The sequence below is a fragment of the Pavona decussata genome, unplaced genomic scaffold (genome assembly GCF_977016875.1).
Source record: "Pavona decussata unplaced genomic scaffold, jaPavDecu1.1 SCAFFOLD_59, whole genome shotgun sequence".
NCBI classification, from domain to species: domain Eukaryota; kingdom Metazoa; phylum Cnidaria; class Anthozoa; order Scleractinia; family Agariciidae; genus Pavona; species Pavona decussata.
Genome location: NW_028145481.1, coordinates 2,363,568 through 2,379,925, shown reverse-complemented (window position 1 = coordinate 2,379,925; position 16,358 = coordinate 2,363,568). Strand labels below are relative to the sequence as shown.

Here is a 16,358-nt window from a genome sequence, read left to right as displayed (position 1 = left end):
ATTCGGACTACAAGCCAAATTGGCCCACACGGCAAGAACTTACCCCGGTTTCTGTACAATGAAGACACTAGGAATATTTGGCTACTCTAACCTGAATATGATGGTAGTCCATCGCAGGGCTACCCCCAGCAGTGTGTCGCCGGTACCAATTTATACACCTGGGTGAAGAGAGACAATATGGAGCAAAGTTTCCTGTCCAGGGAATTAACACAGAAATGAAGAGAACAACCTAGTCTCGAACCACCTACTCCCCGACCAAAAGTCCGACGAACAAACCATTACACCACCGTCCCTCCACAACGGAAAGCAAGAGCCTAAAGCCCTGCTGCATCAGTTACTGAACTGCCTTATGCGCCCGGGGAGGCTAAGAGTCCAGTTACTTAGAGGATTTTCTTTTGTTTGTGGTGTATTTGCGGTACAGGAAAAGGGCATGATTTTGTGTACCATTTCGTGTACCCTGGCTCCAGAGGTCCGTGTCTCTAAATATCAACACTTCACAAAAATTTTTTAAAATAACACACACGTTTATTAATATTTTTTCTTCTACCAGTAAATTTACTTTACTTATAAATAACTTAGTCTGCTACCTGTTAAAAAAAAACAAAACTATTTTCTCAAATAACTTAAACGAAAAAGAAAGGGCAGGCTACCTTTTTTTCTAGTAAACGGATACCTGGTCGAAAAATATTGTAACTTAATCTGACTACAAATAGCTTGCGTTGCAGGCCCTAGAACGGGGAAGGGAAGAGGCAATCGAGCGCACTCCGCGCTCTCTCCACGCACTTTGCGCGCGCGCGTTGGATCCCCTCGTCTCTTCCCCTTTCTACGTCCTGTCATGCAAGCTAGGCTACAGACTAAGTACTATGTCGTGTATATGCAAGCGATATATGAACTACTGTGATTTATTACTTTTATGTACGTGTGTGTATATATACGACATAAACGCAGGTTTACCCTTCTAACCTCAAGAGATAAGTTTTCTCTCTCGATATAGCTACTTTGTAGAAATATTGAACTTCCGTTACAGCGCGCTACGTTTTTAGGCAAAATCTGTTGATACAATTTACGTTAAAGGCCCAAAATACCCACTAAATTCACGTTAAAAATATGACAATTTGATTGCCATCGCCTCATCTAGATGTTTTTTTTGAATTTTCACATACGTTTTGACATTCTCTAACTTCGCAGGGGATAGGAAGTTGGCCCAATTCTTAAAAAACTAAATTGTACGGAAGAGCTTAAAACGAACCAAGCTAGCACATAAAAGGAAATTAAAGAATACCGTAAACAAACACTCTGGTTTAGAGTGAATAGTCTATGAGAATGATGTATTATTCAGTAATGACACAGGCGTACTCGGAAAAAAGAAATTCCCATTGCTCCTATCAGGAGTCGAACCTAAGACCTTCCGATTACTAGTAGTACTAGCGAATAGTCTAGCAACCAAACATTTGTGTGATACGTGTGATAAGTGTAATACTTATTTTATCTTTTCTTAACTCTTGTCAGAAAATATATTATTTAAAATATGTCTTTTCAAAATTAATGTAAGTTGCCTTTCGATCTCATTTTCCCTGACATATAAGAAGGCTTGAGATAGCCATGGCAACATGAAATACAACTCCGCAAACATCTACATGCTGTTTCTTAGACTTTAGATTTTAAAGTTACAAGACGAAAAAGTCGTTATATCAAGAGCGATAGAAAATCAAAGGAACAGCATGTCAAGTATAAATAAGTATTAGTGCGAAACCACACTGAGGAACGCTAACGTCCTATTTTGAAGTTCACATTGTAATTAATTTTTATTCTCGTCACTGCTGGTTATCCTATACAGTGCAATACAATAACTTTATTTATACATTTATAAAGTGTATAACGTAAGAGTGAAATACGCGATCGTTTCATGCAATTTGTAACATGTTACTGTCATGCACCGAGCATTATTCTATAAAATTTAAGCATTACTATTCGTTCCCCCGTGTTTGAACTTCTCAAGGTTATCTTAAAGGGAAGTGTAACGGGATTTTTTGGTGTTATTTCAAAATTCGCTCTTCTATCAACAGAAAGATAAAAATTAGGGACCAGTTTTGCTATAAATTACCAACCAGTGTATTGAAATTGTCCGTAATCAGCGTCCCTGGCCACAAATGGACTGGATCGGAACGAAAGTTAGGCTAACTGTTTGACATTTTCTTGCCTTTTGGTCTCCAAAATCCGCTAGAATATATCATGAGTTGTTCCTTTCAAGAATTCAGTTCATTTCTTTTCGTCGGTGTTTTATAAATATTTTGCAACTTAGATAAGGTATCGTAGCACCATTTTCACTAAAAAATGTCAAAATCCCGAAACACTTCCCGTCTTAAAAACTCACAGGCATTACTCTTTCAAAGATCAAAATGCCAATACCAACCCAATGAGCTATCTGTCGCTTTTACTGTTTTCACGTCTCTTGTAAAAGCGCCATGTGCGTTGTATCACCTCTGCCGCCTTAACACTCTCCCGAATTTTCTTCACTCTCTCTGTATGTTCTCTTTTCAGACGTATACGCGATGGGGAATTCTGATTCAGCCTCTCTTCTTTCACCTCGCTTGCTACTGCTACTGCTTCAGGAGATGACAACGACGGCAAATTTTCGTAACTCGTGCACTTACTTTCGTGGCTGAGTTGATCTTGGTTCATGATTGTATTACATGTATTGAGTTCTTTCTCTTCGTTGTTTTGGTCCATAATGTTTGCCGGAACGCACTTCGCTTTTGCGGAAGAGTTTTCGTTCAACTGCAAACAACCTCTAGCGAAATTTTCAGACAAACCGGTTTCATTACCTTTAACTCTTGCTCCGTGTCTCTTTGGCACTTTTCTCGGTGCCTTCATTGCACAGCTCAAGTCATTACCAAAACCATTGTCAATCCGTCGAGGAAATGTTGACTTGAGGTACAACGCCTGACGAGAATTGCTCATGTACTCGACAAGTGGGGAGCGTTTGACATCTGTTGTCAATGTCGCGCATTTATCTTTTCTGGAGAAAGTTTCTTGATTTGAAAGCGCTCTCCTTAGAAAAGCACCACGAGAGTTCGGCGCAGTTCTATTCATAGGGCTCCGGAAGCTATCACTCATCCTGGTTTTTGGTATCGGTGGCTTCACAACGATGTTTCTCTTGTTTAAAGGTGGGGTTGGAGACATCTGTCTGTCATCTTCACAAAGCAACGTCATTGATGAAGTCGCCGACGAATTTGCCTGACTTTTTCCACACCGGAAGCTTGAAATAGAGGACGGTGAGGGACTGGAGATCCCAAGGAGAATTGCTGGCGATGAGAAGCCAAAGTTTCTCATTTGCTCTCTGCGAGCGAGAAGTTTCTGGCGTGTGGCTTCTTCCCTCAGTTCTAATTCCTTGGAGGTTTGTGTCACTACTCGATGTCGAACTTCTTGCTGTCAAGATAAAAAACATAATTATATGAAAGAATTGTTGCTTTGTCGTATATATGAAGTCTCTAAATACCTACTAAAATTAAAAGAGCAGAATCGCTTTCTTCTTTTAAACTTCTTATCAAAACCAACAGCACTGGTCAGTTTTTTCTAAACTATTTAAATCAATTGATATTTATATTTATTTGTCACATTTTATTACCAGAGCCCCTCTGGATAACATCCATGTAGCTGAATGGACCACCCTGGCTAAATAAAGTTTACTTACTTACTCTAGTTATTTCCCTCGTGGGTCAACCAGCGAGAAGTAAATGTTCGTGCGTAAATGAATCACAATTTGGGTTGCAGTGTGTGGCACTGGTTCCATGTTTTCCCGCGCTTGGCACCGGTTACGTGTTTCCCCGCGCTTGGCACCGGTTATGCGTTTTCCCGCGCTTGGCACCGGTTACGTGTTTTCCCGCGCTTGTCACCGGTTCCGCGTTTTCCCGCGCTTGGCACCGGTTCCATGTTTTCCCGTGGTTGGCACCGGTTACGTGTTTTCCCGCGCTTGGCACCGGTTACGTGTTTTCCCGCGCTTGGCACCGGTTACATGTTTTCCCGCGCTTAACACAGGTACGTGTTTTCCCGCTTGGCGTTTTGATAAAGTATTTTATTATTATTATTATTATTATTATTATTATTATTATTATTATTATTATTATTATTATTATTATTATTATTATTATTATCATCATCATCACCATCTGCATTTATGATTGAACATAGGTTACTTTACTAGAAAACCACTAACAAACACCAATCTAACAAACAAACCTGGTCAGAAGGAGCAGTACACGTGCGAGGCCCATCCTGTAGGATTCTTTTCGCTTGGTTATCGAAGCACGGTTCCATCTCATGTGGATGCTGAAGTCGATCGGTGTGCTTCAAATCAGCAAGCTTCTTTATCACATGAGAGAGTTTTTTTTCCACTTCTCTCTACAAAATAAGTATGACGAGAAAAGAAAAATGAACATCCAAAGCTAAGACAACTTGGTTCCGGTTTTAAAAGAAAATCAACAGAAACAAAGAGGAAAAATTATTAAAAAAAAAAAACAAAAACAAAAACAAAACAAAAAAAGAGGTACAACAAAATAGCTCAAAACAAAGGTGTGTATTTGACACAATCAATCGAACCTGTTTTTTCTGAAGCTGCATTTCTACAATTTTTTCATTTTCCAAGTCCTCTGGAACAGCCCCTTGCCTCAACATCACAACGAGGCGCGCTCGCTGGTCAGCCAATCTTGATGCAAACATCTTGCTTCTGTTCCTGCAAGACGATAAAACTTCTTAACATCCATTAAAGTTTGATTTTGGAGTAATTGGAGAATACTTTGCTTAGGAGAGATGCCCGTATATGGGGATAAAAAAATGGTTTATGTGTTACATTGCCTGCAAAATGGTGTCAGTTAGCGAGCGTTTGACTGTAAAGCTCACTTGATTTACACGAATGTGCAATCCAAAGTCTTTCTCTTCGAGTTAATTCAAGGTATGTTCTCTTAGTACTACTCTGATTGTTCCTAACTTTGGAATAAATGATGACATAGAAGGTCAATTCCCAAAAGAAAGTAATTCTGCCGATTTCAAGTAAACCAGGTTTCCCAAACGGACCCTTCTTGTTCAGAGAGCGTACTCAGTGCCCGCAATCTACTACTGAGAACAAATTGGACAAAATGCTATTCCAGTTTTCCCCCAAACAAGTTGTTATTAATTATCACGACTGGTTAGGCAATCCACACTTACAAAAGAGTTTCCTTCTGCAGTTCAAGCTCCCATGTCCATACATCTGTATGCGAATTCGGCGCAGAATGAATTCTCTTTTCCTCCGCACAAAAACCCATTTTGTTTTTCTTTCCCTCGACAGTCGTCAGGCCGAGTGTGGTCTGGGTCTCGGCATCGCTCGTACCAGGCCCAGACGGTTGAGAGGTTGCAGAAGAGGGTCTGTCCAGGTCAGGCATGTGCTCCTCGTGCTCACTGTTGAATAAGATTCCAATCTCCTGAGTGATACTTGATCTGTGAGCCATTTAAGGCGTAAGTTAGCTCACGTAGCCGGCGGAAAAGTTTGCGTGGTTGCAAAATTTTGGTGGGGGTGGGTGGGGAAGACTTCTTCCTCTTGAGGCTCTGTCACCTTGAGTGAACACAATGGGGACTTTTAGGGACCTTACGAAAACACGACGGCAACGGCAACGGTAACGTGAACGCGAAAAAACAAACCAATGGCTCTGCACGTGCGATAACAAATTAGTACATTTCTTTGACGTCCTCTGCAAGATAGTGACGTGAAATGACCAAATTCAGAGTTTTTACGGAGAACGCGGGTACAAGACGGTGAATTTTTGAACGCCGTTGCTACTAGTAATGATGTCGCTGGTTAATTTGTTCACATTGAACAAGTTGAACGAGTTGGAATAATTTTCGTTGGCGCAGCTGTCGTGCATTCGTAAGGTCCCTGAAGAAACCACGACGGCAACACCAACGAAAACGTCACTTCAAAACATAAGTTCGCGTTACTTGTTCTACTTCGCGATTATTCCTTTTCGTTCAACTTGCATACTGTGGCCGAACTATCCAGCAACAGACCAGGTGGAACGGCGTTCAAGTTGAGACAGAATGAACAATTTACCGTCAAATGCTCACGTTCTTCACAAAGCCTCGAATTTGGTCATTTTACGTTGTTGTTTGGCCGAGTACGGCGAAGAAATATACCAAATTAACAACGCACGTGCAGGGCGTTTGTTTTTCTCCTTAAATCCTATTGTTTTGTGACGTTCTAGTTGCCGGCGCTGTAGTAGGTTCTTAAACTCCCTAATACCCGCCACCTACGTAGGCTAGCCGTATGTACTTCTCAAAATCCTTGGTAAACACAAAGAACAATTAGGTAAGCAAGTCTTTAACTGAACCTGGTTTCCTGGAAAAGAGGAGTAAATCGATTTCTGGCCAAAAAGTTGGAAAAACGCTGCAAGCTTAACTAGCATCCACTTGGTATTTCGTGCACTAAATGTGGATCCATATTTTCGTTTTGCCGAAGGGCTGAATTTCGAGGATTTCACCACTGTGTTAATACAGAGGCCACCGCTTGGAGATCTTGAAAAAATACAAACCTGTGTTCTGACCCAGCTTGAACTAATGTGCTTCCAGGCAAAGGAAACTGGGAAATCAAGTTAGTAGCATTGAAGTGCACGTGATCATTCTCTCCTTCGCTGGCCAGTGGTGACGTGGGCTCACTGCCAGTGCGGACCCCGCTGTCTCTTTCATCTGCAGACTCAAATGCGTGGTCACTACCCCATGAGAAATGAGGGAGCATCCGACGCAAGTAACGAAGGGCTATACGGAATTTTCTTGGTGTGTTGATGCCTGGGATAGAAAAAGGATTTTATGCCAAAGTTGTTCAAGATTCATGATCCACAAACAAAAACATACTTGGAAGCCATGTAAGTAATCCACATGCAACATGCGTTACATTTTCATACATTTGAAACAAAATGGGAAGTATATAACAAGTAACTTTATTCTGGTGAGCAGATAGCCTCCCTCGAGACGCTCTTGTGGCTCGTCACGCGTCTCGCTGGGGAGGAAAGATTGCGTGACGAGCCCAAAGAGCGTCTGCGACGGAGGCTAGAGAGCAGAATGGTGCCACCTTTTCTATAGATGTCCAACTAGAATGAGGTCCGGTAGATGTATTTTTTCAATTAGTGACACAAGCATACTAGCAAAAAAGAAGATCTAAGTTCTCTGAACAGCAGTCGAACCTATGACCTTATAATTGCTAGTTCAGATGCCCTACCACTGAGCTACTGCCAAAGATCCATTTATTCACCAAGCTTAAAAAAGATAACACCACTGTTCTTACAACGAGGTATGTTTTGGTAAAATACTCTCTATTTTTTTGTTTTTATGTTTTGCACATTTATTGACCAAGACAGATTATACTTACCATGTGCAACTGGATCATTTATTCTTCCACCAAGAAAACAGCGTATCACATGAACACATTCCTGTTCATCCACTTGATCGTTTCCATCACCCCTGTGAGCCATCATGGATTCCTGCTCACTTGCCTGTGATGAAAGAATATTATCCAAAAATAACCTTTAGATAACTAAACTGAATGTTGTGAATTCATCCTTACGAGGTCCGTTTACATTGTATGAGATAGAGAGAGAACGATACCAGCAGCAGCAAGGCGAAACAAACTCAACAAATATTTTGATAAATGGGAAAATTCTTCGCCATACGTTAGCCTAAAATGTACATGTATCCCTCTCTTTGTAAGTTGTTATCAAATTATTTGTGTAATGTGAAAGGAATAAATACTTTAATTGTAACCTTGAAATTTGTGATTGTTGTAATATTGAGAGATAAATTGTTTAGTCAGTGACACAGGTATACTTGGAAAAAGGAAATCTGAGTTCTCCCAACAGGAGTCAAACCTGTGACCTTCAGATTACTAGTGTGGATGGCTTACCACTGAGCTAATAATTTTTTATACTATTGTGGTAATATGGAGTTACGTAAAGTACATGTATAACTAAGTCTGCAGACCAAAAATCTTGTTTGAGTATTTTGGCCAATGATGAATTTTTTATTTTTATTTTTGTACGATGATTTGATACTATGATACTTTTATCCTTTTTTTCTTTTGTAGGTGATTTTATTAATTAAGGCTATCATTTTTAACACTTTTTTTCATGTTATTTAGCTAGACGTCTTGCGTGATGGCACCCCCTTGCAGGACTAGAAATTTTTGAATAAAGGTTAAACTTTAATTTGTAATATTTTAGATGAGTACAAGAGAAAAAAAAACTCTCCTGAATTGAAAAAGTAACCTCTTCAATTCAGTTAGATCAGTTATAGTTGTAAGGATGTCTTAAATGCATCATAAGCACTGCAAATCTTAAAGTAACATCCAACAACCAATGAATGCAACATGTTCAATTTAAATGTACCTTATAAGATGCCAGTTCTAAGTAAATCTGTGCCAAAGTTGCTTGGAGGCGTTTAATCACTGCATCTTTGTCAATCTCTTCATTGCGTCTGAAAACAAAAGAATCAAGGTATAAGCATGGTAGAGTGGAACCCCACTTTATTCTGGACACCAGCTTAATAAGAACACCTGCTTATTATGGACAGTCTTGTTTGTTCAAATAGAAGAAAGATCCGCGCAGTTACTACGCAACTTAAGCAGTTGCGAAAAGAAAGCTTGAAAAAAATTCAGGCCTGAACAGAATTCGAACCCATGACCTCTGCAATGCTGGTGCAGTGCTCTACCAACTGAGCTATCAAGCCAACTGGGAGCTGGTCATATTGTGAGTCCGTAATATACCCGTGAAGGATGAATAAATAAATGTAAATATATGAAACATATATTTTGAACTGCGGATGAAAGATCAAATAGAAGAAAGATCCTTGCAGGTAAGCAGGTAACTTAACGGTAAGCAGTTGCCAAAAGTCTTGTTTGTCCTGACCAAAAGCTCATATATTTTCTCTTATTTTAGTCCACTTAAATAGCCCACCGGTTAATATGGACAACAGCCATTTTTTGTGACCCGAGTGCTATGCTTGCATGCAAAGTTAACCCACTCACTTTACGGACACTGGTTATCTACGCACTGCACAAATTGTCTAATATTCAGTCCTTTTGGCTGGACCACAAACTAACTTCAGTTTGAATCTCAACCTGTTTTTTTAAATAATATGCTTAAATAGTCTTTGTATCAGTAAACATGTATCGGTGGCGTTTATTCTGAGCCAACTTAATACAGACACCCGGACAATACGGACACTTTTGTGTTCCCTTGGGCATCTGTATTAACCGGGTTCCACTGTACATGACAAACAGGTAGACTACGTGATAACTTATAAACAGAAAATCTGATGTATCCTAATAATATTTATTGCCTAGTAACCCTCACATATAGAATTATAGAACTGTAAATGTATGGAACCCCCTAGACTGCTCCCTTAAACTTTCTGAATCCGTATCTGTTTTTAAATACCGTCTTAAATGTAAACTCAGCAAAGAACTCTATAATTCTTAAGTACATAACTAATGCCTAACTATATCCAACAGTAGTTTTTGAAAAATTATATCTTTTAGATTCTGCTTTTATTACATTGTACATTGTATCATTTTTTAGATTAGTTCCTTGTCTTTGAAAAGCTTCTCAGGGAAAGTCCATAAAGTATGTTATATTACATTATGTTACATGCAAAATTAAGTTTGATCTTCCTGAGTTCCATAATAAAACTTTCTTCTTCTGACTGTACTTCTTAAATTTAGGTTTAATACATGTAGCCAATATTAATCTAGCTAAGTCTTCTCCAAGATACCTGTGAAAAACAAAAAAATCTTTTTTTTCTGACTCACGTTGGTTTGTTCACAACTCGTGCAACTCTCTGAGCAAATCTGCAGGTCGAGATGGTTTCACACAAATTTTTCTCCTCCAAAGACAACACAGCAATCATGACAGAATTGCAGTTCCCACCTGGGATAAGAAACAGAATCAAAGATGGATGCAAAATACATATTATCAAAGTCATACATTGGAAAGTTCTGCAGATGAAAGAATTAATAAACAAGAGACCGTCACAGTCATCAGAAAGCCTGATATAAAAATTCTGTTCACACTTGAATTTTTTTCAGGCTTCCTTCTGTAGCTGTTTTAAAGTTACATACATGTACAAAACTGTGATGGTCTGATATTTTTAAGAATCAAAGATGTTATACTGTAACAAAATTGAATGTGCTTGTCACCAAACTGTCTGGCGTCACATTCCTTGATCCTGAAGCACAGAGCAACTGTGGGTGTTGCTGTGTTCCTAAAAGCTACTCCCCTCTAGACAGGGTTCTGCTTCATTTCTGATCAGCTTTGCCACACCAAGACCTAGTCTCAGTTAAGCTTACCTAGACTGTCTTGTAACACCATGGTTAAAAGTGAATTCCTGTATGGTACATAAACTGGTTCATAATCATTCCCAACTGGAGACTGTCTTCCTTTGCCGCAGTTTCCTAACTCCACAGCACTTGCGCTCTTAAGTCTTGCGTTCATTCTCGGCACATGAACAGCATCCACATTCTTTGTTCCACGTAAGCATGCACTAGAGCTACGATTTAAACACTTAGAAGTCTGTTTCTTTTTGCCGTGATTTCTTAAGTTCCTGGCACTAAACTTCTGCAGAGCAATAATGACAGACTCCAGATGATGCAGAGACAAGTTGATGAATCTGGCCTCAGCGAGCTGCTGTTCCACAACACTTGATTTCCACACTCGCTCTGAACCTGCTAGATCCACCAAGTGTAACTTGGACCTTAAAATAAGTGAAAGACCAAAGTAACAAAATATTTTTGTCATGCTTCCAAATGCAATGACCTACGTTAAAATGTCAGTATCAGTTCTAATTATTCTACATTTTTGCTTTTACTAGTTTCAAAGGGTAAAAACATTAGTGTCGAAGAAGCTGGGTTTTTTTTGACAATGCAATCTACATGAAACTTTCATCTCAGACAGCCACACCACTAAGAGTGGGCCGATACATTATTTATTTTCATCTTGCTCATTAAAAATATGTTTTTAAAAGGTAATTTTAAGCTAAAAGTAAAGAAAAGTCTAGAAGGGTGCTTTCCATCTGTCAGAACTGGCCAGCCAGTTCAATCACTTCACAAACGGAATGCACCAATAAAAAGTATTATTTGAAAGACAGTTTATGTGCCACTTTTTTAACGTCTTCAAAATGACACACACGAAGAATCAGTCCTTCAAATTTGTACACTCTATTTAAGGACTGAATGGTCTGCCCGGCCAATTCGGACAAATGGAAACCACCCTAAGTCTTAGTCAAGACTTAGGGACTAAAATCTTTATAAAGAATCCTCATTGATTAGTTATAATAATAATTATTAGAATCAAATCAAAGTTCATGTTAACCTGCGATTAGCTTAATCGGTCTTTGAACAAGAGGCTGACCCAGAGCTTTAATGACACATACCTGAAGAAGATCTCTGCTCCATTCCGCTGTCTGGAAAGAACGATTGTAAATATAGCATGGGACCTGGAAGATCTCTGATTTGTTGTTGTTTCAGCTATTTTACGATTTCCTGTACCCAACTGATACAGTCTAAATGCTTCCTTCTCTGATGTCACATGGTGACAAGACAGTCCATGGAGATGACATGAACCTTTGCCTCCCATAGTTACTAAAACCTGATGAGTGACCAAACACAAAGACAAGGATTTAAGCAAATGAAGATATGGGGTGGGAGGAGGAAGTGGGGGAAAGGGACTGACAAGAACATACATGTATGCTGACTTTGAACATTCACAACTTTTTTAATATAATAATTGAAGAAAAACAGCACCAAATGTTGTAACTTTTCATACAGTTACCCTGACAACAACTTGGATTAATAGGTTATTGTTCACAAGACTTTATGTCTCCATGGCAACAAGCTGTTGACAGCCTACCAGCAAACAGAGGTTCCTTGATCTCCCTTTAAAGAGAAATTTCAAGTTTACCCTTGCAACTTTAATATTTTTTCACCATTAAAGCATTTCTTTAAAATTGGTTTTCATTACATTTGAGTCAATTTAGTCTTCTGAGGTTTTTGAGAAATTGACAGAATACATATGAAAAAATCACTGTCTACTGTGAGAGAGTGAATTTTGTTGCCAGCAAACTCATGAGGAAGACAACTATAGCTTTCACCTTTGGCAGCTCCTTGATCTTCCTTGAACCTCTAAATAACAGAGGTCCAAGCAGATCATATGCGGTCTCTTTGTATATCTCCAGGAATGACACATGAAGAGAGACCGCTTCAGCCTGATTCTGCTGGATTTTTTGGAAGATCAAAGACAGACTTTGAGGAATGAGTCCCAAGTTTTCAGATCTGAAAACAAAACAGATTTTGAGAAATATGTGTACTGTTGGTGGGCAGCACATTGTCCAGTAAGGGGAGGGGGATTAGTGGGAGGTTGTGAGTGGGACAAACTTAAGAAGAAGGAGAATCTGGAAGAAAGTGTGATTTGTAACAAATCTAAACCTAAGAAAAGACAAATCAAAAAAAATTTACAATGTGTGGTTCCAGTTAATATCCATACCTCCCCATGCAAAGGGTATTATTTTTCTTTTATTACCCCTTCCCCCCCCCCCCCCCTCCTCCAAGCCATCTGAAAATCCAATCTAGCTTCCCACATTTCTCTAAATTTTTGGCTTTGAGATGTCCTACCCCTTGGTATTTCCAATCCCTTCTGTGGGGTATGAACATTTTCTGGAACTCAACAATGAAAGGTATTCAAAATTAATGAATATAAAATATATGAAACATATATTTTGTGACCTACAATGTAACTGTGAGGATCTTTCTTCTATTTTGATCTTTCATTTGCAGGTCAAAATATATGTTTGATATATTTACAGTCATTTATTTATCCTTCACAGGTACATTACAAACTCACAATATGACCAGCTCCCAGTTGGATTGATAGCTCGGTTGGTAGAGCACTGTACTGGCATTGCAGAGGTCATGGGTTCAAATCCCGTTCAAGCCTAAATTTTTTCAGGATTTCTTTTCACAACTGCTTAAGTTATGTACTAACTGCGAGGATCTTTCTTTTATTTGAAAGCTATTCTATTAAACAGAAGAAAGATCCTTGCAGTTGGTCGAAGGGTATTTTAATACACAATACACTACTATGGTTTCTGTCAGTTAAGAGCTTTAATTTCGGAAGACGTAATTTAACTTTTGTTCAACACTTATGATTTCAAATAAGCCCTCTTCTCTAAGGGTACCACCAGCTGAGGGCTTATTCTCAGTTAAGCTTATTACTGGGGCCGGCACTTACTTACTAACCATTTATATTTGAACATTTACCCTTTGTATAATCCCAAGGGGTTTTATTATGAAGAATGCCCAACTTTGTGAACGTGACTGAGCGCCTCTATAATGTTCTTTAAGATTTCAAGCCAACCAGGCTTTGCCAATTTCAGGTATTTTAACCCTTCTTCCATGTGATGCTTTGATGTTTCTAATTCCATGGAATTGTGTGATTAGTTGTAAAGGCATGGACTTTGTAATTACCCTGAACAACAACGGCAATCCACGGTGGTGTGATTTTGTGGATACATTTTTTCAGAACACTTACATGTATTGTTGAAGGGCATGCTGGAAAAAGAGTACAAGTGAGGATTTGGCCTTTAGAGTCTAAATTTCCCCAAATATGGTCCACTTTGGCCTACCGGCCAGTTATCATGTTCAAAAATTTAATGTAGGTCCCTGTTTTTTTTTTGTTGTTTTTGTTTTTTTTTAACCCACACCATGTAGAAGTTTGAGGTTGACAAACAGCTTATGGCTTTGGCAAAAAAAAAATAAAGAGACAAAAACAAAAGATACCTTACAAAAAGCATGGTTGATTTGCTTTTGTTTGGCCTTAAACGAAAAAAAAAAAAAATAATCCATGCATGGCTTCAATTGGTTCAGTTTTTAGGCTAAAGACATATAAGCTAAATCATTGAATTCAAACCGTTTAATCACAGCAGAAGTATGGAACTAAGTTTCTGATATTTTACTGATAACAATTTGCCAAAATATTGGCCTGAAGAAAGTGATTCATGCCTAATTTTTTTCTTTTTTTTTCCCCAAAACTCAGGAGCCAATAGGTTAATCTTCACCTTAAACCTACCGGACATTCTTAGTTTTGGCAATCCCAACCTGGAAATGTTCTTCAAAATTAATGTTCTTAAGTTGCATGGTATAGTATTTCAGTAAACTGAAGTGGACGTACAGTGTAAATAGGAAATCTGAGGCCTTGCATGCACAGCACTCTGAAAAAGTATCAGCAGTCAGCGATAATTGGCCACCTAAGGGTCTGACAAATTTCTTGCTTTGTTCAAACTAATTTTCCGCAAGACCCCTTTGGACCAATGCCTCTTCCTGTTTTCTATTCCTGTCATGTTTGCCTGTACTACAACAAAACACTTCAGAGAGGACTGGCCTTGTTAGAGAGATCTATGCATGACCACCTCTAATCACAATTTTGGACATTTTTGTCTGTATTTGACATAATATATAATGGAATAAAAAAATATTGGCAACATAACAGCTACAAAGATAATTGGAATGGCCAAAATAAACCCGCTGCCCAGAACATCACAATTTTTATGAAAAAACTGTATTTTGCATCAGTGCTACTGCAAGAGGTTTCATCTTCCTGAAGGTTTAACATGTTGCCGATGAATTTGAAAAACATAAGATTCGTTGTCGTTTTCGACCTTTTTCATGTCCCTAGCTTGATTTTGTGATATAACCTTGTTGACGTCATTTCACTACAATCATGTTGTATTTAATTAAAAGGATGTGTCATATGTTGGAATTCACCGTTCGTAACAAATCCTCAAGTCTGTCAAAAAGCATTGTCTAGAATGAAATAAAGTAAACGTCGTAATAAGATGACCGTGCTATGCATGTATGTTATTATACTCATTATGTCGTCATTACATGCACTCTAGCATTTACATGTAATCTCAGCCTGGGTATGTTCTAAGAACATTGTCTAAAGTCAGCTAACCTCGGCAATGGAACACCGTTTCATGCAACTTTGAACGTGTGTGTCCTACATAAACATTGCTGTACTTCAGAGGTCATTACAAGATCAGATTTAAATTTGAAATTTACAAAAGCTTAAAAATTCCTTTGATTATAATCTCCTTAGATCTTGCAAAACCTCAAGTCTCACTCCGACCTTACCGTACCACGCCACTCCTCCTCCTTTTTTTTTTTTTTTTTTTCTCTTCAATTTTTTCCCCACTCATTCAACTCTTAAAAGGCTTATCTTGACACTCTTGCCTCAAATTTTAACTGAACAGTATTTCTGGGAGATAAACTAGTGCATTCAAAAACGTCTAAACGTAAAACGGCCTCATTTGCCTAAAACTCATTGACTTTGCGATCAGTCACGCTAAAAAACTTCATTTCGAGAAAGATGTCGTGCCAAACGAGAGCTTAGAAGAAATTTGAGCCGTCTAGACTCGTTATCTCGAGCTGAGGTTGTTTTTTTCCAGGATACCAGATGAAAGGAAACTGCAGTACCGTGGCAAGCAAACCGTGAAATAATGGTTTATCTACAGAACAAAACCCAACTAATGATTTAATACTTACTTAATATAGACGAGAAGTTACTTCAGGATTAATTGAAATAAACATATCGCAAATCAAGTGAAGTACTCACGCGCTCTCAAAACCTTCTTCCCGATCATCCACTCCTTGTATTGTGTAAGTCTTTCCAGCTCCCGTTTGCCCGTAAGCAAATATCGTGCCATTGAATCCTTCGAAAAACGCTTCGACAATATCCTTTGCGGAAAGTTCGAAGACATCCTTTTGTGATGAATCGGGTCCAAATACGCGCGTGAACCTAAATCTAAGCCATTTTGAACCTTCAGCAGTAGAAGAACAAATCTCGGAGTTTGTTTCAACTTGTCGATGAGATGAAATATAAAGTGTGTGATCTTCACGCTTGAAGAGTTCTTGATTTATATTTTGACACGGCTTCACGCGAGCAAATACCTTAATATTCGCCATAAACAACCGCTCTGCCTTTATCAAACTGAGCAATCAAAGCTTAGTTTCATTCAATATTTTCCAGCCACGCGAAGGATCGTTGACTCTCTTTGACGGCAAGTCATCTGCTCAACTTCTTTGAAAAGAGTTGAACGATAATTAACAGCTAGCAATCCGACCGCCTTTGTGTCGAAAATGGGAAGAACAAAAGAAATTACGATACACAAAGCGTGTGCAATATAAGTACTCCATATCAAATAATCAAGAAATCTGCAAATGCGATCGCCTGATCGAGCACTGGACCGTGCTGTCTCAGGAGACTGGTGCATAGGAAAATGAGCCTGCG

At 38.8% G+C, this 16,358-nt stretch overlaps 1 protein-coding gene and 1 non-coding gene across 3 annotated transcripts; both read right to left on the bottom strand.

The window, feature by feature from the left end:
• Nucleotides 1-509: 509 nt before the first annotated feature.
• LOC146479418 (uncharacterized) lies at nt 510-16,262 on the bottom strand. 2 transcript variants are annotated; one of them, XM_085111056.1, is made up of 12 exons: nt 15,684-16,262; nt 12,166-12,346; nt 11,449-11,663; nt 10,367-10,770; nt 9,830-9,947; nt 8,409-8,496; nt 7,397-7,520; nt 6,564-6,816; nt 5,206-5,475; nt 4,600-4,732; nt 4,240-4,401; nt 510-3,429 (listed from the first exon to the last, which is right to left on the bottom strand). In XM_085111056.1, the coding sequence occupies exons 1-12, from the start codon at nt 16,031-16,033 to the stop codon at nt 2,422-2,424; spliced, it is 3,306 nt and encodes a 1,101-aa protein (XP_084967182.1). In that variant the 5' UTR covers nt 16,034-16,262; the 3' UTR covers nt 510-2,421. The 2 variants fall into 2 exon arrangements, with proteins under 2 accessions (XP_084967182.1, XP_084967183.1); XM_085111057.1 differs by having other exon boundaries at nt 5,206-5,436; nt 15,684-16,261.
• Nucleotides 8,676-8,748, bottom strand: Trnaa-agc (transfer RNA alanine (anticodon AGC)). The gene has a single exon. It is a non-coding gene; the product is annotated as a tRNA-Ala (tRNA).
• Nucleotides 16,263-16,358: the final 96 nt, after the last annotated feature.